This window comes from Salvia splendens, chromosome 4 (genome assembly GCF_004379255.2).
Source record: "Salvia splendens isolate huo1 chromosome 4, SspV2, whole genome shotgun sequence".
In the NCBI taxonomy this organism is placed as follows: domain Eukaryota; kingdom Viridiplantae; phylum Streptophyta; class Magnoliopsida; order Lamiales; family Lamiaceae; genus Salvia; species Salvia splendens.
Window position 1 is genome coordinate 32616467 of NC_056035.1, and position 22552 is coordinate 32639018.

The 22552-nt window shown below is 38.2% G+C and overlaps 1 protein-coding gene across 4 annotated transcripts; it reads left to right on the forward strand.

The window, feature by feature from the left end:
• The first annotated feature begins 16010 nt into the window (after window positions 1-16010).
• On the forward strand, window positions 16011-21518 carry LOC121799500 (MADS-box protein SOC1-like). 4 transcript variants are annotated; one of them, XM_042198892.1, is made up of 7 exons: window positions 16023-16710; window positions 20365-20446; window positions 20527-20588; window positions 20677-20776; window positions 20842-20883; window positions 20970-21011; window positions 21157-21518. In XM_042198892.1, exons 1-7 carry the CDS (start codon window positions 16529-16531, stop codon window positions 21301-21303), a joined length of 657 nt encoding a protein of 218 aa, XP_042054826.1. In that variant the 5' UTR covers window positions 16023-16528; the 3' UTR covers window positions 21304-21518. The 4 variants fall into 4 exon arrangements, with proteins under 4 accessions (XP_042054828.1, XP_042054826.1, XP_042054827.1 ...); XM_042198893.1 differs by having other exon boundaries at window positions 16030-16710; window positions 21166-21518; XM_042198895.1 differs by having other exon boundaries at window positions 16507-16710; window positions 20343-20446.
• Window positions 21519-22552: the final 1034 nt, after the last annotated feature.

Here is a 22552-nt window from a genome sequence, read left to right on the forward strand (position 1 = left end):
ATGAAAAGTGGGATCAGAGAGACCCCTTTTATACGGAAATCCCGACTGTTGAGATCCCTGCGGTTGTTCAGATCCTTGCCACTCTTCGCGTACATGCGCGCCTTTTTAGAGTGCCAGCTGACTTAGCTTCTCCGATACACTTCCTCTCTCTCTCTCTCCAGGGCGTCCTTTCACTATGACAGTTGGCGTTATCTGACACATCTGCAATGGCTGCACACGTCCTATCATTACCTCCCTGATCAATAAAAGTATTGTACCACCAATTAAATTCGAATTGTACCGATCAAGTGGACATTAATCCTAGATGAAAACTCAAATAGTTCCACTTGATCAGTTTCCTTCCTTTCTTCCGATTTTTAATTTTCTAAGAATTTAAAAACTAACACACGAAAAACTATTTACACTAACTACAAGGACTTGACCGAGTTCCCATGGGATGTCACTTGATCAGTTTAATAGATCAAGAATTTGTTGCTTGATCAAGCAAACTACCCATGAGTACCCGATCACTCCCTTTACCTGCTTATTGGCGAGAGATAGGCATGAGTAGTGGAATGTTGTACTCAGAATCCAAACGAGTACAGCGGACATTCGAAGTACAGAAAGATCGAAACTTTAACTACAAAGCAACTTGAAATTAAACTAAGCTAACACTTCGGAAAATACGAAAGCAAGTAAACCGAGAAGATCCTCGGCAGGAAACTTGAGACAATGACAGATATAGAGTATTCTGTAGCGCTCCCTTCGGTTGCCCTTTTCTCTAACTAAGCATTACTTTATCTAAACTATCTAGAGGACTGGACTAAACTAGAGAACTAACTAAACTAAAGATGGAAAGTAAAAAATCCCCTTCTCTTGTTGTGGCACATCCTCTATTTATAAGCTCGGCAACGACCTCCAGCTGGATAACGATCTTGGCAGGGAATATTCGCTCACGCTGAGAGTGAGCGACTCATCGATTACTACGTGCTTTCCTTCTAGAATGACGACGCTTTTCAGTAATAGATTCATGACTAAGCTTCGTCCTTACATCTCATATATCAGCACGTGTCCCCTTCTAGAACGTTGTCCTTGATAACAGAATGATGCGCACCATCCAGCTAATTGCCTCACATGTCCTTCTTCTGGAAGCCAGTGGTCCCCTCCTTGACTGCTTGATTACCCCCCTTGATCAACTCCCCCGCTTTCTAGCCTTTTTCGCCTATTGTACTTGCTTGATCAGTTTGGCCTTGTTGCCTTGGTCAAGCGGCAATCCTGCACATTTAACACTTGCTTTCCGCGATAAAATCGATCAAGTAGGGTACATTTTACCCCTAAACCGATGCATGAAATGGGCCTTATCAGGCATCTTGCATGCTAAAGCGACTAAGTACAGTGTCGATGTAAGGTTCTTGAGATAAGCACAACGTCCTCTTCTCACGATTCCGAAGAACCTTGATTCTGAGGATGTGTCCCGCGTCTCCCATATCCTTCAACTCAAACTGGTTCGACAACCAAGTTCGTACTGATGATAACATCTTTTTATTGTTTCCAATTAGAAGAATGTCATCTACATATAAAACTAAGAACACAACATTCCCCTTTTCAACCTTCTTGTAAACGCATTTTTCATTTGGGCACTATTCGAATCCAAACTTATTAACAGTCTGATCGAAACACTGGTTCCATGATCTAGATGCTTGCTTGAGGCCATAAATGGCCTTCTTAGGCTTTCAAACCATGTGTTCCTTGCCCTTCACGACATATCTTTCGGGTTATTCCATGTAGATGGTCTCCTCAAGACTCCCGTTCAAGAACGCAGTCTTAACGTCTATCTGCCACACATCCTAATCCATGTAAGCTGCTATAGACAAAAGTATTCGGATCGATTTGAGCATGGCCACCGGGGAGAAGGTATCGTCGTAATCGACACCTTCCCTTTGGGTATACCCCTTGGCCACTAGTCTTGCCTTAAAGACTTTAACTCGTCCATCGGGTCCACGTTTACGCTTGTATATCCATTTGCTCCCAATGGCAGTACAGCCTTCGGGTAGGAAGGACAAATCGTAGACGTCTTTGTCTATCATAGATTGTAGTTCTGAATCCATTGCTTTCACCCATTCACAATGATCGACATCCGCATGCGCCTCTGCAAAGTTCCAGGGATCTAATACATTGATGTCCGAGGAGTGATCCATAGATTCCCCCAAACCAATGTATCTATCGGGCTCATGAGAGACCCTCCCACTGCGGTGCGGCACTACAATGCTTGGAGTAGAAGTTGAAGTTTCTGGAATTGTTTGTACACTAGGTACGGGTTCTTGGTTAATGGAACTTGTGACAGAAGTTAGCTCATCTAGAGCCACTTCACTGCTGGGTTTATGATTCATTACATAGTCCAAAAACTCGGCACTGAGGTACTCGCCTCCGCAATCAGATCGCAAGCTTTTGATATTCTTTCCATGATACGTCTCTACATATGCCTTAAACTCTTTGAACTTGTCAAAATATTCAGACTTGTGGTGCATCAAATAGACATATCCAATTTTCGAGAAGTCATCAATAAAGGTGATGAAGTATCGAAAACCGCCTCTTGCCTATGTTGACATTGGTCCACACACATCGGTATGAATGAGCTCAAGTACTTCCTTTGCCCTATTACCCTTTGCCTTAAAAGGCCTCTTGGTCATCTTGCCTTCCAAGCAGGATTCGCACGTATGAAACGGCTCCTTCTCTAGACCTTTGATAAGGTCTTGGTCCACAAGAGAATGGATCCTTCTTTCATTGGCATGACCAAGTCTAAGGTCCCATAAGTACGCTTCGTTCATTGAACATGAAGGTTCTTTTCTTTTCCTTGAAATTTTCAATGTTGTATTGAGTTCTGATTTGCGATTATTAAACTGTGTAGATGTGATTGTATACAGATTGTTTTCCATGATACCACGACAGATATAAGAACCATCTTTCTTAACAACGCAATTGTCATTAAAAGAAATCGAATATCCATCAAAAAACAATTTAGAAACTGAAATTAAATTTCTTCTAAAAGAAGGTATCAACAAAACATTCTTCAAAATAAAAAATCTATCACTACTAAAACGCAAATAAACGTCTCCAACTGCAACGGCCGCCATTTTTGTAGTGTCGCCCAACTGGACCTCGATCTCACCATCATATAGCCGTCTTGTCACCTGCATTAAGTCAGGATCAAAACAAATATGATCAGTAGCTCCAGTGTCAATAACCCAAGTATGAGTAGATGTTGAAGCTAAACATGACTCGACCACTAGAGCTTGGTGCATACCTGTAGCCTTTCCCGTTTTAGGACAGTCTGGCTTACAATGCCCCTTCTCTCCATATTAGAAACACTTCCTCGAAGGCTTCTTGTTCTTCTTCTTTCCCTTAGCATTCTTAGTTGCAACCGGGTTCGGTGCCCTCTTCTTTTCTACGCCACGCTTAGAGCCAGAGGAATGATGCGCCAAACTCAGCATAGCTACCTTAGCTTGAACCATAAGGCCCTCCGCCGACTGAAGTTCAGTCAACAATTCTGCCAATGTGAAATTCCTTTTGTTCATCTCGAATGTTCTATATCTAGATCATTCTAATGGTTTGTGTAATGACACCAGATTGATAATTACAAGGGTTAGAGCATCCGCAGCGGTGTCTCATTGCGGGCTCAGTCTCGTCCTGGCGAGACGAGCCCGCAGCGAGACGCCGCTGCGGATGCTCCGTCTCGTCGCTTAGCTCGTGGGGAGGGGCGGGACGCGGGACAGCCCGCCACGCGCCAGCGCCACGTGGCGAGCTCTGGCGCGCGGCGTGACGCCCGCGTCAATTTTTTGCTATTTTTAATTATTATTTTTTTTAAAATCTGAATTAAAAAAAAAATCATTTTTTCTCCCATTTTTTTTACAGTTTTTTTTGAATTTTTTTTCTTTTTTCCCACATTCATCTATAAATAACCCAATTCCCCCACCATTTTTTTCATACACAAACACTACACTCTCACAAACACCATATCTCTTTCCTCTCCAATTTCTGCAAAAATGTCTGGTGGAGGAAACTCTGACGGCGAAGGCGGCGGCTACGACTTGAACGCGTTTGTCGACTGGGGGGGCATGTACAATGTTTTGGGTGCTGCTGGTTCCGGTTCTTCGCCGAGCACCCAAGGCTCGGCGACGCCGGCGTACCAATCACCATCTTTTCCAGTTGATGCATACTATCGTACTCCCTTGGGTCCGAGGAGCTCGAAAACGCAGGGATTATCCCAAATTAGGGAGGATATTCCGGATGAACACACTCCAGAGACGATGGCTCTGTTCGACGCTTAGATCAGTACGACGAACGATCCATCTTTGGGAATCAACAAACCCGTAAGGCTTTTTGGGATAAGGTCATCGTCGTATACAACGCAAATAAGCCGAGGGGGGCCTTCCGCCGCAACCTGAAGATGGTTCGCGCTCATTTTGAGCGAGCCGACAGAGATGTCAAAAGATTTTGTGGGATCTACAAGAGGGAAGCGGAGCCAGTGGAGCCGTCATTCTGAGAGTGGCTTTGCGAGTCTTTAAATCCAACACCGGCAAAGATTTCAAATTTCCCGATGTTTGGGAGGCGGTCAAACATCTTGATAGGTAGGCTGGCGGTGTCGATTCCTGCAACGCCACACAAGAGGTTGAGTTCCCGACATCCGATGCAGGGGGCTCCTCTGGTACACGACGTCGACCGCAAGGGAACAAGGCGGCGGAGGCGGCTAGAGAGAGGAGGAGGGGGAGGGGCCGAGGCGAATCAAGCCAGGCAGGCTCCCAAGGGCCGTCGTCCTCCCTAATGTCCATGTACTTCACCGCCACGATGGCTGACACTTCCCTATGACGCCTCCTCAATATCAAGCCCATCTTGCAGGCATTGAGTATCTGGCAAATCAACTTGGTGTTCCGCCTCGACCTAGCTTGAGGGCACCGCCACCGCCTTCAGGGGATGATTTGCCGGCGGAGTAGTTTTTATAATTTAAGGGTGCAATTTTTAATTTCTAGTATTTTAAATTATGTATTTTTTTATTTTTTTAAGATTTTAATTATGTATTTTTTTTTATTTTTTTAGGATTTTAATTATGTGTTTTTTTAAAAACATTTTAGGATTTTAATTATGTGTTTTTTTTTCGGATTTTAATTATGTATTTTTTTATTTTTTTAGGATTTTAAATTGTAATTTTCTTTTATTTAATGAAGTGTGTTTTTATTAATTGAATTTGTTGGAAATAAAAATAAAAAATGAAATTGAATGAATAGTTAAGAGATGAATTGATGCAGGTGCTGTCTCTTAGTTAAGAGATGGGGTAAAAAGTGCAGTGGGGCCCAAGAAAAGTGAATGGATGAGACGCTTAAGAGACGGTATTGAGACAAGGATGCGGATGGCCTTAGGTGATTATGTTTTGGAGGCTTGTGTGTTAGATGGGCATAATATTGGTCTTAAGGTGTTGATTCCGCGAATGTCTTTGATACCGTCTGATCCAAGGCTACCATTTAGATTCCAACGACGGCAATTTCCATTGGCTGTGTCATATGAAATGACCATTAACAAAAGTCAAGGCCAATCTCTCTCCCATGTTGGATTATTTTTGAAAAAACCGGTCTTCAACCATGGACAACTGTATGTTGCTATATCTAGAGTCACACGTCATGAAGGTTTGAAAATTTTAGTTTGTGGGGATGAGAATGATAGTAGAAGTGTTTATACTCTTAATGTTGTTTACAAATGAGTCTTTCAAAATATATGAATTACTGGTTTGAGGGAAATGTTTCTAACGATTTTGTTGAGAAGATGTTTGAATTCTATGTTTTGTTGATCGATTGTAAAATGAACTATTTATTTTTTCAAATAATTTTCTTTATTTCCTTTGGTATTTAGTAATTCTCGATCCTTTGTTTGTATATCCTATTTTATTTCTGTTTCTTTCCCGCATGCCCTTTGTTTCTATCCTTATAACTGATATTTTATTTGTATAATTCAATCGTATTATTATTGTGAAATGTTTCATTACAGTGGATTGATAGATTTAGAAGTAAAAGTATTTTTTTAAATCTTATGAATACAACATTAAATAGTTTCTATACTTGATTTACAATATTTTTTTACATTTTTTCTATATTTCATTTAAGTATATTTAATTAGTTGTAAATATATCTTTTTTTTAAAATCTTTTGTCCCGTACATAGCACGAGTGGTAACACTAGTATATGGAAAATGATTTAACTAAGAGAACACTTTATCTCCAAACTTCTCAACCTATTCCAAATGATACAATTCTCCTCTATTTATATGCATCCCTTATTAATTCTAGAATTCTATACTCCACTCTTTAATGTTCTATATCTATATTGCCTAGATAATATTTACATTCTATTAAAATATCTAGATATACTACTACTTAATTATAAAGAATATCAGATATTTATCATATTTAGATAATTCTACTACAAAAATCAAGTTTAATTATTTTTTATTCCAACAAGATATAGGCCATTTAGGGATGACACGAGTATACATGTGTAATTGATAATGAGAAAATAGTTCAAATAATGTAGTGATGGGTGAAATCCATAAATGATAAAATATAAAAGATGGAAAAATTTACATAAATAAATATGGATTATTTTAATGGGATAGATTCGGCATATTTCAATGTGACGGATAAGTATAATTTACATTTAGATACAATAAAATTAAAAATACGAGTATTTATAATTGTTTGAATTATACCGTTGTTCGATTTTTGGTGATGGATTTATTTTGCTTCCCATCACCCATCGGGCCTCTTGCGTGAATCGCTGAAAAGGATGACTCGGAAAATGAACATGATATTTTTGTTATTTCTCATTTTGTATTTATTTATTACGTATAATAATCAATAGTTCATGGTAATTTTGTTAGTGTTAAAATAGTTTGTGAATTTAATTATGATTACCAATAATTATATATATGCGTTAAAGTTATAATGTGGATTGTATTTTTTTTCATACACAAAAATATGATTTATTTACTATATGAAGCAAGAATTTCATTGAACTCTTGAAGCCAGCCAATTTGAAATGTTATGGAAAGGAAAACCACACTTGGAATTAAATGAGTGAGACACATTTGTCACGAATAAGGCTAGGGATATCCATGAATTTCTTGAAGCCAACTCCATTTAGATCGTAGACTGACTAATCGGATACGGAATGATCAAATTTAAAATTTATTAGATGATGAATTTCAACTCTAACTCCAAATATCCAGATTTTCAGTAGAATATATAGCGGACCAATCATGTTAAGACCTAAAAATGAAAATTAACATGTATATTTTGTCTTCTTAGAGCATCCACAGCGGAGAGCACACCGCTGTCCGTCCGTCCGTGCCAGCGGAACGGCACCGCTGTCCGTCGCTGCACTCTTGCCGCTGGCACGGCGCTACTCTTAGCTAAGAGCACGTCCGTGCCAGCGAGCAGGGTGACGTGGCGCGTTTCTATTGGCAGTTGGCATTTTCTTTTTTTTCTTTTTTTAAAAAAATCGAAAATAATACCAAAAATTAAAAAATATATATTTTTTTGGATTCCCAAAAATATACAGATTTTATTACCAATATTTTGAATTTTTTTTAAAAAAATTTAATCCCAAAATCATCTATAAATACACACATTCATCATCCATTTGGGCGAAATTCGGCCACGAGTAGTGGGTCTTTTTAATTTTATGAATTTAATTATGTAATTTTTAATTTTTAGGATTTAAATTATGTAATTTTTAATTTTTAAGACTTTAATGAAGAAAATTTTAAATTTTAGGGTTTTAATTATGTAATTTTTAATTTTTTTGTAATTTGTAATATTATATCGGTTATTTTTAATGCATTTTAATATTGTGAAAATATTTTTATTTAAATTGAATAATAGAATGGTGGGACCCTTGAGCATGTCATTGTGGAAGAGCATGGATGTGGGTGTTGTGCTCTTACCTAAGAACAGGGAGTAAAAGTGGGTCCGGGCCCAAATCCGTGCTCGTTGGCAAGAGCACGGATGTGGATGCTTATAATAATTAATTTTACACTTTTTAATGGTCATAGGTTTTAATAAATATACGTAGATCAAATTAAATTTTTTGGTGCAGTTCGAATATTTATATGAATTATTTTTGCAAATTAAATGCTAATTTTTGGACGAGAAATGGTAAAAGATTAGGAGAGTGGTCCCCTCCAACATAAAATTGCATATTGTCACACCCGCCCACCCAGGAGTGTTACAAACGAGGCGATCGTGACCAAGGGACAAACATTAAGAATAGCATTTAAGGATAACAGTTCATAAGAAAGGCTCAATTAGCTTAAAAGAAATATATATATCAGAGTGTATGATACACAGAGTGCAAACTCGACTTTAGCTCCAAACAAATGGGAAAAGCTCGAATAAAATCAGAGTGTCTTTTCAACAATCAGCAACTCGAGATAAAATTATCTCAACAACACTTGGCGGAAGCATTCGAGAGTAGAATACTATTATGTATGAAGACATAATATATTCAGAAAGTTTTATTTACAATCTTCTTCACTTTCATGCTCAACCTGCACATAGAGAAAACATATGCAGGGCTGAGTACTTGGTGTACTCAGTGGACACGTGCCAAAATATATTTTATAAAAACAGATTTTGTCAAGCCACTCTTTGAGTGAACTCGGGATTTTAGGAAAAGTCCGAGAACACTAAACATTTTTCTTTTCCTTTTTCAAAAGCGATCTTTCGATCTATTTTCCTGGAACATATGCCGTATCTGACAAACCCGATTTCACTATCTCTTGTTCATTCATCAGTCCATTCATCATTCATCGTTCCTTTCATCATTCATCATATCTTAACATTCAAGTGTCGGGGAAGTGGTTACCTCCCACGGTCTCCCATCAATCCATTTCATTCATCGTTGCAGTCAGATAGGCATAGTTCCAAAACAAAATATAGCTTGACATAATCTTTTCAACTTTATTTTCCTCAAAACGTTTTTGAAACATAAATCATTTTTTCTCCGTCAAGATCGAGCATCATCTCATATCACATCAACAAGTCGAGCAAATCACAAATCACTCGATAAATCAACACATATATCACATAACATCACTTTCACCGTAATTATTTCACTTTAAGCACATAATCACATCAACATCGAATAAAAAAATTAATAATACTCGCAATCTCAGTTAAAAGGAATTTCGTCACATAAAATGATGCTCGAATCAAAATATTAAAACTAAAGCTCTTGAAAACACTTTAGTTCGAAAGCCCGCGTGAAATACTTTTCGTAAAAACTGTAACTTTAACAGAAAGCCTACGAAAAACTTAGTTAGAAAGCCCTACCTCGTTCGTTTAAAGCCTTCACGCAGTGCTCCTCTCTTTCTCCTCTCGATCGAAGGTAAGGCTGCACTTCCCTCGATCAAAACGCAGCGCCGCCACCGCTGCGGGTCCGCCGTCGTCGCGGATCCGCCTCAGCCGCCGTGGTCAACGCCCCCAAATCGAAATTCCCGTCGACCAGCCGCCCTCCAGCGCAGCCGCTCCGGCGGCGCTCCTCCCTCCCTCTCTCCCTCACTCCACAGGTTTTTTCCCCCTCCCTCTCTACTATCTCTCCAAAAATCATCCATTCAATTCTTGTTCTTGCATCCGTTGAAGTTTATTTTCAAGAATCTCCGACGAATCGCACTGTTTCTTGTCTCTACCGATCCATTTTTGTCAAAGAAGGTATATTTTCTTCACTTTCCCTCATTCTTTTCGTTTGGACCATGTTCTTGAATCCTACATGCATGTAGTGGGTGTAGGAATCATAGATCGCAAAATTAATCGGTGGAAAAATTGAGTTTGCATGAGAACTTTGATAGTATGCGATTTGATTTGAGGTTATGTGAAATTATTTTGAATCCTTGGTGAATGATGTAAGTTTATGTGCAAACATGTTTATGAGAGTCTTATCAAGCATGATTGCGTGTTATAAGCATGAGAATTTGTATTTGGATGTTTGAGGAAGAAACCCGAATTTCGAATTTGTGAGTCTGAAATCTGTGACGTTCGAACAGTAGTTTCAGATGTGTAATTGACCTATCAAACGATCGAACTTTGGTATGAAAATTTTACTGAGTTAATATCAACGTGTTTTCTGTGTCTCGTGTAAATTTCAGCCCTTTTTGTCAAAAAATGAATTTTTGAAAAATGTTTGAAGTTGACTGCGCAATGCTGCCAGAATCTTTATGTTCCGACCAGAGTGTTGTATTAATGTTTTGACTGACCAAATCACATGATTTGAGTGTGAAATTTTAACTGAATGAACTTGAATGTGTCTTCTGTGTTGTGACCAAAGGGAGAGGAGAAAGAAAGAGAGGGAGGGAGAGGAGAAAGAGAGGGAGAGAGGAGCGCCGCCAGAGCGGCTGCGCTGGAGGGCGGCTGGTCGACGGGAATTTCGATTTGGGGGCGTTGACCACGGCGGCTGAGGCGGATCCGCGACGACGGAGGACCCGCAGCGGTGGCGGCGCTGCGTTTTGATCGAGGGAAGTGCAGCCTTACCTTCGACCGAGAGGAGAAAGAGAGGAGTACGACGTGAAGCTTTAAACGAACGAGTTAGGGCTTTCTAACTAAGTTTTTCGTAGGCTTTCTGTTAAAGTTACAGTTTTACGAAAAGTATTTCACGTGGGCTTTCGAACTAAAGTGTTTTCAAGAGCTTTAGTTTTAATATTTTGATTCTAGCATCATTTTATGTGACGAAATTCCTTTTAACTGAGATTGCGAGTATTATTAAATTTTTTATTCGATGTTGATGTGATTATGTGCTTAAAGTGAAATAATTAAGGTGAAAGTGATGTTATGTGATATATGTGTTGATTTATCGAGTGATTTGTGATTTGCTCGACTTGTTGATGTGATATGAGATGATGCTCGATCTTGACGGAGAAAAAATGATTTATGTTTCAAAAACGTTTTGAGGAAAATAAAGTTGAAAAGATTATGTCAAGCCATATTTTATTTTGGAACTATGCCTATCTGACTACAACGATGAATGGAATGGATTGATGGGAGACCGTGGGAGGTAACCACTTCCCCGGCACTTGAATGTTAAGATATGATGAATGATGAAAGGAACGATGAATGATGGATGGACTGATGAATGAACAAGAGATAGTGAAATCGGGTTTGTCAGATACGGCATATGTTCCAGGAAAATAGATCGAAAGATCGCTTTTGAAAAAGGAAAAGAAAAATGTTTAGTGTTCTCGGACTTTTCCTAAAATCCCGAGTTCACTCAAAGAGTGGCTTGACAAAATCTGTTTTTATAAAATATATTTTGGCACGTGTCCACTGAGTACACCAAGTACTCAGCCCTGCATATGTTTTCTCTATGTGCAGGTTGAGCGGTGACGAGCGCGGTGGGTGTTGAGCATGAAAGTGAAGAAGATTGTAAATAAAACTTTCTGAATATATTATGTCTTCATACATAATAGTATTCTACTCTCGAATGCTTCCGCCAAGTGTTGTTGAGATAATTTTATCTCGAGTTGCTGATTGTTGAAAAGACACTCTGATTTTATTCGAGCTTTTCCCATTTGTTTGGAGCTAAAGTCGAGTTTGTACTCTGTGTATCATACACTCTGATATATATATTTCTTTTAAGCTAATTGAGCCTTTCTTATGAACCGTTATCCTTAAATGCTATTCTTAATGTTTGTCCCTTGGTCACGATCGCCTCGTTTGTAACACTCCTGGGGTGGGCGGGCGTGACAATATGCAATTTTTTAGATAAATCATTAGTCCATGGATGTCTGGCGACATTTTTAAAATCCAGGGACTATGGACGAGATAAACCCATAGTCCAATGACCATTTTTGTAGTTCACTTTAAAATTTAAAACTATAAACATTATACATGAATGAATGGTAAAAGTTTGTCTAAAATTTTATATCTTGGCTTTGGATCGCATTAAGTTGTTATAAAGTCAACTAAATGCAGTAACTAAACTGTGTATTTACGCTTAATTAATAAACTGGAGTATTTGCCCGCAGTGGTGTAGCGCAGTTGGCAACGGAGGGGCAGATCTTGCTGCAATAAACTGGAGTATTAATTTAATGACTAGACTTGAATCCACTCATTTCTGCCGCCCGTTTGAGTCTACACAAACTATTACCAATTAAAATTCAGCATCCTGACGTAAAACATAGTTAAAGATAAAATTTATTTATCAAGTGGGTTAAGCAATTCATTTGAAAATGACAGTTAAGAGAAAAATGTAAAATTAGAGCATCCACAGTGGGACGGAGCGGGTTATCGTCCGTCTCACTGTGGTCATACGGACGATGCCCGATGCATCGTCCGCGCCCTATACATCGTCCGTGGTATCGTCCTCCCTACTGCGGGTCACCGCGGACGATGCAACGCTTTTTTCTTTTTTTATTTTTTTGAAATCTTTATCTATTTAAACCCCCATTTCTCTTCCATTTCTCACACCAATAATTCTCTCTCATCTCTCACTTTCCCCACACACCAATATTTCACTCCCAATCTTTCTCACTGAAAAAAAATGAGACCCGGCGACGACTGTAGTACCTCGGAGGGCATTACTCGAGCATTGACTCGGGCCTTATTCGATTGCGTTCATGAGGCTGCGGCGGAATGCTTGGCCGAAATGGAGCGCGAAGCGGCGGAGCAGGCCCAGGCGGTGCGGATCCCACTTTCGATTCGACGTCGGACATTTGTCCGCCGCGAGCACGACGTAGCTCACCAACGTCTGTTCGCAGACTATTTTAACTAGCAACCACTGTGGGGCCCGACGGTTTTTCACTGCCGTTTTAGAATGCGGCGAAATCTTTTTCTCAGCATTGTCCAAACGTTGGAGGCACGTGATGAATACTTCCAGTATCGGGAAAATGGCATCGGTAGACCCGGACTTACGCCGTTGCAGAAGTGCACGGTTGTGCTCCGGCAGTTGGCCTACGGCACCACGACGGGCATGTTGAACGAGTACCTTCACGTCGGGGAGACAACTGGCCGCGAGTGCCTGAAGAATTTTTGAAGGGGAGTTGTGGAGGCTTATAGCAACACCTATTTGCAAAAGCCGACTGCTGAGGATTGCCATGCCCTGATGAAGATGCACGAAACGGCGCACGGCTTTCCTGGACTGCTGAGGATTGCCAGGCCCTGTATGCACTGGGAGTGGAAGAATTGTCTGACGGCGTGGAGAGGTCAATTTACCAGTGGATACCAGGGCAACCACCTGAAGATGATCTTTGAAGCTGTCGCTGACCATCGGCTCTGGATCTGGCATGCTTACTTCGGTGTAGCGGGGTCGAACAACGACATCAACGTCCTCAACTCATCCAACCTCTTCACCGAGCAAAGCAATGGCAACGGCCCGGCAATCGACTTCACTGCCAACGGACGCCAATATCATATGGGGTACTACTTGGCCGATGGCATATACCCGAGGTGGCCTGTTTTTTTGAGACGATCAGCTGCCCAATGGGTGAGAAGAGAGTTTTATTCGCGCAAAAGCAGGAGGCTGCGCGGAAGGATGTGAAGCTGGCATTTGGTGTGCTCCAAGCGCGGTGGGCAATAGTGAAGGGTCTGACGATGTTTTAGTACAAGGACGTCATCGCCGATGTCATGTATGCGTGTATCATCTTGCATAACATGATAGTCGAACACGACGGTGGAAGAGTCACCGATTGGGGCGATGATGAAGGTGGATCTAGCTCCAGCACGACGTCCCTCCCCACGTTCGATGATTATCGATGGGCTTCAATGAGGTTCTATCTAGACAGGCCTCAATGCGCAACCAACAAGACCATGCTCAGCTCATGAACGACATGATTGAAGAAATTTGGGACCGTAACCACCGTTGAAAATTTGTAGTTTTTTTTTATTTCGTAGTGTAATGTTTGGATTTTAATGAAATGAAGTTTTTTTCCCAATATTTGTAGTGTTTTAAATATTCAAATAAATGTAGAAATCATGAAATAAAATATGTTCGGTCAATGGATCTTGACCAAATAATAAAAGTGACGAGACATCTAATTTTGTGAAATTAAATGATATAGCGTCGATCTACATTTTACGTAGATAAATGTAGTATATTCACATTCTCAAATCCGATTTCCGGTGAGTGAGAAATAGTGAATTAAAGTTGGGCATAATTAGCTTTTAATTAAAGCTTGGAGTTTGAGCTTAGAGAATAATTAACTAGTGTTAATTATCTCAAATAGGAGAAGTGACACATCTTTTAATGTGCTTAAATTAAGTGACTTTATGTTACTTAATAATTATAGTGGACCAAGATGGGTCAAAGAGCCCACACGCATGCACACGCGCGCGCCGCCGCCGCCCGCCCGCACCCACCCGAGCCCGGGCCCGGTCTCGGTTTCGGTCTCGGTCTCGTATCTCGTATCTTGGTCTTTTGGTGGTCTTTGGGCTCGGGTCTAGACCTAGTAATCTTTTTAGACCACCGCTGAGTCAGCAATCCAAGTGGCTTGACACATCGTCAAGCGTGGCACAGTCAAAGCTGCCACGTGAGAAATCCACACGCGAAAGACACACTCCTGCCACAAGCTTGTAACCGTCGACGGTTACGAATGCGCCATGATGAGCCTTCATGGCTTGGTTGACCCTGCATGATGGTTTGGCCTATAAATAGGCTAGCCATTTCACACACTGAATATCTCGGTCTCGTATCTCGTATCTCGTATCTCGTATCTTGGTCTTTGGGCTCGAGTCTGGACCTAGTAATCTTTTTAGACCACCGCTGAGTCAGCAATCCAAGTGGCTTGACACATCGTCAAACGTGGCACAGTCAAAGCTGTCACGTGAGAAATCCACATGCGAAAGGCACACTCCTGCCACAAGCTTGTAACCACCGACGGTTACGAATGCGCCATGATGAGCCTTCATGGCTTGGTTGACCCTGCATGGTGGCTTGGCCTATAAATAGGCTAGCCATTTCACACACTGAATATCCATCACAAGCATACTTCCTCTCTGCATAGTCTTTTCGAAGCTCTGCCATCTTCCTCTTTCAGTTCGCCGGAGCTCATTCCAACTGCGGTGTTACAACGAACGAGACGTAGCCATTTTATCTTTGGGGACGACGTGCCAAAACCGAGAACACTAATGGGGCGTATCTCGTCTTGCGGAAAGAGGCCTTCCTCGACTCGGCTAGGTTCATCTTTACAGTTTCGAATTTCAATTGTAATTTTCGTTTTTGGTTTTTCTTTCTTCGATCTTCTCTCGGGTTGTATTACGCCCGGTTAGTGTGTTATAGCTATATCTTCAACATAAAATGCTTATGGCGGACTATAGGGCGGCCTATAGGCCATCCCACTGCATGTGAAAAGGTAAGAAAATGAAATGCTGATGTGGCGGAGCATAAGGCGGATTATATGACGCCCGATTGTGGATGCATGGATAGCAGGCGAAAATAACTTTAATGGACAAATCAAGAAAGATTTATGAATTTAAGATGCGTGGCTTCAAATGTGGAAGAGAAGACTCACTATGCTTAGAAAATAGTGGGACCCATATGAAGTGAAGGGTGTGTCTTAATTCCAAGATGGCTTTAATTAGAAAATCTAATGTAGGTGTTGCGTTTTCGACCTGTAATTGGCTGCTGTGTTCCTTCAGACACTGCAAATGTTGACATGTTTCTAAACATGTACGGACGCATCCAATTTCCTCTTCAAATTAACTCATTTGGCATGTGTGTGTATCTCTCTTCATTATTGCTCTGTGCTTGCTTTCATTTTTTGGTGATACTAATAAAAAAATCAAATTGGAGCCTGTTTTGATTTGTTGCAGTTTTTACTTTTCTTGTTAGGGTTTCAAGAGGATAAAGGAATGGACTTGATTATACATATGCTGGGAGGCTATAGTATTTTTTACCTATTTTTTGCTTTTTTGATTGATAAAAATTGCCATTCCCATAAAAGGGCCTGTCTCTGTGAGTCAATCTGTCTACCAACCTTCCATTAAATATTTCTACATTATTTTCTTTTCTCTTATCTCTTTTCCACCTCTCTCTCTCTCTAACAAGTCACAAACATAAACACATCAGATTTGTTTCATCCCTTTTTTAGGCATATTTCTTTTTCCACCTCACACCAAAAGGATCTCGGAGTATTTTCCATATTTGTAAGCATTAACCATGATTTCATATTCTTGTTTCCACAAAAATCCACTTATTTTTGGAAAATTCTTCCGAGACTTCTTTTTTTTCCACTCCTCCAAATACTCCCTTTGTTCCCAATTAGGAGTCACTCTTTGAACGGGCACGGGTTTTAAGGAAGTGTTTGAATGTGTGGTATAATAAATGGAGTTAGGTAGTGGAATGTGGGACCTCTTTGACTTTTAGGGTATTTTTGATGTTCAAATATAGTAAGTAGGAAGAGTGACTCTTAATCGGGGACGGAGGGAGTATTTATTATCCTCACATAATTCCCCCAAAACCACCACTACTCTTTGAATTTTTCACAAATTTTGTTTCCCTTTTCCTTTGAGAGAAGAAAAATGGTGAGAGGAAAGACTCAGATGAGGCGTATAGAGAACGCGACAAGCAGGCAAGTGACGTTCTCGAAGAGGAGAAATGGGCTGCTGAAGAAGGCCTTCGAGCTCTCGGTTCTGTGCGATGCTGAGGTGGCACTCATCATCTTCTCCCCTAGAGGGAAGCTCCATGAATTCGCTAGCTCAAGGTACTTCATTATTTTTTTCTGAATTATGTAGATTTTTTAATGAATCTTGCTATATTCTTTCTTGACTTCACACGTGGGATTAAGATTCATCACAGCAACTTTAGGTTTGTAGGTAGGCTTAAGCAGATCCTTTTATTTATGGATGGATTTGCAGGAAATCAGATCTGTCCGTACACTCTTTTTTCCCCATGGAAATGCTTTCTGATTTATTGCTCTGATTTGATTGCACCTTAATTTTGAGATGACTATACTTTTTTATTTGATTTTTCGTTCTTGCATCAAATCTAGTGAATTACTACTATTTATTGTCCTAATCCATTTTTTGTGCTAGCTTCTTGAGGTTTTTAGGATTTTATCATATTATTATGTGTGTGTATGTATACTGGTAGATATGCATCATTTCATTTGATATTGTCTGTTCTTGATTGAGGGGGATATGAAATCACATGTACGGAGAAATAGATTCAATGTTTTCAGTAATAGTAGCATTCTTCTTTTTTCCTCTCCGAAAAGGTGTTTGAATTTTCGGTTGATTTCTGGAATTTTATTTTCTTCATTAAACTATAGATACTCCATCTTTTCAGCCTTGATTTACAAAGAAATGCACCTCTTCAACTCAAGATTTTCAAATTCTTTGTCTTCTTTCAAAGATTAAGTTAACCCTCACGTAAGTAAAAATATTATTGATGTTGACATGCATTTCAAAAGATTTGAAATACTTATTAAAGTTTTGTGTATAAGAGGTTGTTCATATTTATAAATCTTAAAACTGTTTAATTTAATTTGGTGTAGGAGAGGTTGTTCATGTCATTGAATGTAGATGAATAAATAACGGAGTAGCAATTGTCATAAACTTTAAAAAATCACAGCAAAAGGATCTAGAGGTAATCTTTTGAAAAATCAAAATTTTAATTCCTAAAGAGGACACTTGAGTAAAGAGGTCAAATTTGTTGGAAGATGTTGCATTCGTGTCTCTGGGATCTAAATAGATTTGATATGATCAAGTATTTTAATACTCACTTCATCCCATTCTAAGTTATATATTTTCTTTTGTGAGAATAACTATATACTATATCATGCTAACAAACATTTAAAGATCATACATTTCACCAGAAGTGAAATGCAGTATTATAAGTATAATTTTTGTAAGTTCATCTATTTTGTCAAAAAATCACTCCAAAAAAATATATGAAGCTTTTATTTGTTTAGTAAGATATTACTATAACTCACTACAATATTCATACAACACCTCTAAAATTACTTACTAGTATGTGATTCTATACCAGTCATAAGATCATAATATATATAGCGACCTTGTAATGATTTGTCATACATTCTTTAAATCCAAGAAATACGAATACAACTTCTACGACGATTTTAGCCCTTTTTATTGTTTATTTTCATTTAGTTACAATTTTGTTGTAATTTTCAAAAATTAATTATGTGATTATTACCATGTGAATTTTTGCTTGTTGATTTGTACTGTACTATATATAATGACATGAACAGTTTCTCTTACACCAAATTAAATAAAGTTGTTTGAAGTTTTATTTTTTTGAACAGTCTTTGTTGGTACTACATTAAATAAAATGCTTCAAACCCGAGTTTTTTTTGTTAATTTCCGATATTTTTTTGATTTAAAAATCCATAATAGTTCAAAAAAATTAAAAAGGGCATTGCCTTGTACACTTTTTCACTCATGAAAAGGGGTAACTTAGTCTTTTGAAACAAAATATTTTAAAAAATTCATATTTAATTTTCACAATGCCATGTGTTATCATAAGTAATTCTGAGCTTAATCTAGAATAATTAAGGCCCGTAATATGAGATGCAATTTTTAATACTTATAAAATATTCATAGAATCTAGTATATATGAAAGTAAAGCTTAAACTGATCCCCACTAAGCATTATAGGAAAATGTGATGAGTGTAAAGATGGAAATAAAATGTGATGAGTAGTATAGTACTAGTACTAGTTAAATTAGTGTTTAGTGGAGTAGGAGTGATGGAAAGTGGTTTAATTTTATTTATGAAGGACAAGTATGTAGCAAAGGTCAGTTGTCAATATTGTACTACACATATTGTTGCAAGAGTAGCTATCTTGTCTATGATGAGGAGGCAATAGTCTTGACTCTTGATACGTTCCCTTCACATCACACTCTTAGAATCTTTTTTTTGGTGCATCAAATTAAATGCTTCTAGCGAACTTCCATCAAAAATATTTACTCCCTCCACCCCCAAATAGCATGAACTTTTAGTTCGACATGAGTTTTATTGCATAATTGGAAAAATAAAAGAGAAATAGAAAGAAAAAGTTTTTAAAGTATTGTTAGTAGAGAATGTGTCCCACCTTTTTAGTGAGAAAAAAGTCTCTAAAATTAGAAAGTTCATACTTTTCAGAGACGAAGGGAGTATGTGTGTAAAGAATGTATACAATCATTCATAGAGTAATGATAAAATGCAAACTTTAAATATTGTACAAACTCCAAATTATGTGTATGTTTGTGCTATGTAGTTTAATGCCCACAAATCTCTTACACAAGTATCCTCACATGTGTATTAGTATTTGTTAATATGAATCATTTTCTGTGGCTTTTTTTTATTACTTTAAAGATTTGTAATTTGAATGCTCGAGAGGTTAGTTAATGGAATATTGGCATGATAAGATTAACAAGTTATCTAGTTTTTATTCACATGGACTAAAGGGAAAGATAAATTGGGAAAGTATATTTCTCATTTGTCTTCTCAAAAAATGTAACTATACTTCAAGAGAAGAAGGTAAATTGAAAGGTAAACAAAAATAACTTTTTATCTTTCCCGTGAAGAAAAGGTAAAAATACATTCTCAGGCCCCTTCTCTTGAAAAATGAAATTTTATGAAGAACGAGTAAATATTATAGTTATTTCTATTTACCTCTCCATCTATCCATTTTCCTTAGAGATGCTCTTAAGAATAATGAGCGGATAAGCCATGTCACGCATTTAGATGAGATATGCGATCGAGTATTCAGTTACTTCGATATGAATAATCTAGTACTACGCATTCAATGTTTTTGTTTGTAATTTTTCATTTCACTATAATTTGACGAGTCTCGAATAGTAAGTGCCAATTTTTGTTTATGTTCAAAAAATAAGAAAGAAGAGAAAAACCCTCGTTGATGATGAGTGGCATTATAGAAATTAGTAGTATAATATATAGGAAGAAATTAAGCCAAGAGAAAAATGATTCTCTATTCACCATGCATGATATAACTGCATAAGACTGCTCATTATTTTCACATTTACTTATTTCAATTAATATTACTGCTTATTTTTAATGTTTTAAATTTGATTTCCTAGGGTTTTTAAGCATGTGTGCATTTATATCGTAGTTACATTACATCCAAACTAAAGGGGAAATTAATTAGAAATGATAGGAACGATTAACCACTAATTGTAAAACATCAAAATTACCACTCCTATATAAATATATTACTGTCATGCATTGGACTTGTATTTATACCTAGAAAAAATTTGTGTTTGTATCCCTTAAATTGTTTCATAAAAGTAGATGTATCCAAACACACCTCAGATAAAGTCGTCTGTGAACTAACTAAACTAAGAATCTAAATCTGATTTAACCTAATTTATTAGATTTGATGCATAAACTTGTTAGCATGCACGAGACGATCAAGCGTTATCAGAAGCACACTAAAGATAGTCAAGCCAACAATCCCCCTTCAGAGCATAATATGCAGGTTTCATAATTGTTTCTTTATTTTGTATACATAAATAAATTCACACATTTCATTACAGCAAGTTTCTCATCAAACTGCAGCATTTGAAACACGAAGCAGCCGCCATGATGAAGAAAATCGAGCAGCTGGAAACATCAAAGCAGTATGAATTTCTTCATACTAATTTATTTTATATGTTGTGTAAAATGAAAGAAATTTTGATACTAGTTCAGTTTTCCTTCCCTCTCCAGGAAGCTACATGGTGAAGGTTTAGGGTCGTGCACCATGGAGGAGCTGCAGCAGCTCGAGCAGAAGCTGGAGCGCAGCGTAACCACCATTCGCGCAAGAAAGGTATGATTGTTTTGGGAATGCAGGCTTGTAGAAGAGTATTTTTTTATTATTTTTTATGCATTCAGATGCAAGTATACAAGCAGCAGATCGATCGTTTGAAGGAAAAGGTAAATCAAATTTTACGCTGCACATTTTCACTTGATGTGATTTAATTTGAAAATTACTAAAGAATTACTCCATATTTTATTTACAGGAGAAGGCCCTCTGTGCTGAAAACGCGATGCTGTGTGACAAGGTAAATTTATAGTTTCTTTAATATGTGACACCCATAGAATTCATGTAATTAAATAGTATACTACATTTCATAGCAAATTAAGATTTTACACTAAACTATGAGATGTTTATTGGAATTCTAAGACGACATTTGAACTCATTGTAAGCCATTGCAGTTTGGACTACAAGCATGGGGTCGAGCAGGATCGAGCGAGGAGAGGGCCGTTGTGCCATCTGCAGAGATCAGTGAGGTCTCGGATGTGGAGACAGAGTTGTTCATAGGGTTGCCTGAGACGAGGCATAAGCGCCATTAGTATGTGATTACTATTAGTTAAAGCTGCCTAACTCCTAGCTTTAGTAACGTGTGTATGTTTATATGAATATTCTTGCTTATTTATTTTCATGTCAAATTGTAATTTGCACTTGGAACTGCAAGTAATATGTGCCTACTGTATCTGTTAACCACATTGACTCTTTTTTGGCTGCGATGGAATATTGTATATTACATACACAAAACTTATTTCTGACATGTCTCTTTTTGCGTCACTACAAAACAACTTTTTTATCGACAGATTTTTCCGGTCAGTAAGTCGTAATAATCGGTAAGAGCATCCACATCCGTGCTTTTGGCAACGAGCACGGATGTGGGCTCAGGCCCACTTTTACTCCCTGCTCTTAGGTAAGAGCACAACACCCACATCCGTGCTCTTCCGCAAGGCATGCTCAAGGGTCCCACCATTCTATTATTCAATTTAAATAATAACATTTCCACAATATTAAAATACATTAAAAATACCCAAAATACTATTACTAATTACTAAAAAATTAAAAATTACATAATTAAAATCCTAAAAATTAAAAATTTCATAATTAAAGTCTTAAAAATTAAAAATTACATAATTTAAATCCTAAAAATTAAAAATTACATAATTAAATTCATAAGTGGCCGAATTTCGTCCAAATGGATGATGAATGTGTGTATTTATAGATGATTTTGGGATTAATTTTTTTTTTAAATTTCAAAAAAATTTAAAAAAAACGGTAATAAAACGTCTATATTTTTGGGAATCCGAAAATATATTTTTTTTAAATTTTTGGTATTTTTTAAAAAGAAAATGCCAACGGCCAATAGAAACGCGCCACGTCGCCCTGCTCGCTGGCACGGACGTGCTCTTAGCTAAGAGCAGCGCCGTGCCAGCGGCAAGAGTGCAGCGGCGGACAGGGGTGTCCTTGTCGCTGGCACGGACGGACGGACAAATCCCACCGCTGCGGATGCTCTAAGTAACTACATTTACGAGGGATTTCTAACGAAAAACATCCCTTACAGAAACATCGTCAGTGAAAACATCATCGGCCAAATTAACTGGAAAATGCTCAATTGATCAATAGAATAAACTAGAAGTGAAGATACACTCAAGATGGCACAAAAAATTATTGTATGTTATCAATGATATGACAATGGGTGCTAGACGTTAAGAGTCAGTCCTTCGGCGTGAGCCATGGATCTATTGGGGTTCGGGAATGAAAGAGAAGGCACACAAAGGATCCAAGAAAGCTTGACGG

What these genes read in the sequence shown, in the direction of transcription:
- LOC121799500 (XM_042198892.1), top strand. Translation starts at nt 16,529, where the DNA reads ATGGTGAGAGGAAAGACTCAGATGAGGCGTATAGAGAACGCGACAAGC. An exon ending in CCACCATTCGCGCAAGAAAG is followed by an intron (nt 20,777 to 20,841) that starts GTATGATTGTTT and finishes TTATGCATTCAG; the next exon opens with ATGCAAGTATACAAGCAGCA. An exon ending in ACGCGATGCTGTGTGACAAG is followed by an intron (nt 21,012 to 21,156) that starts GTAAATTTATAG and finishes ACTCATTGTAAG; the next exon opens with CCATTGCAGTTTGGACTACA.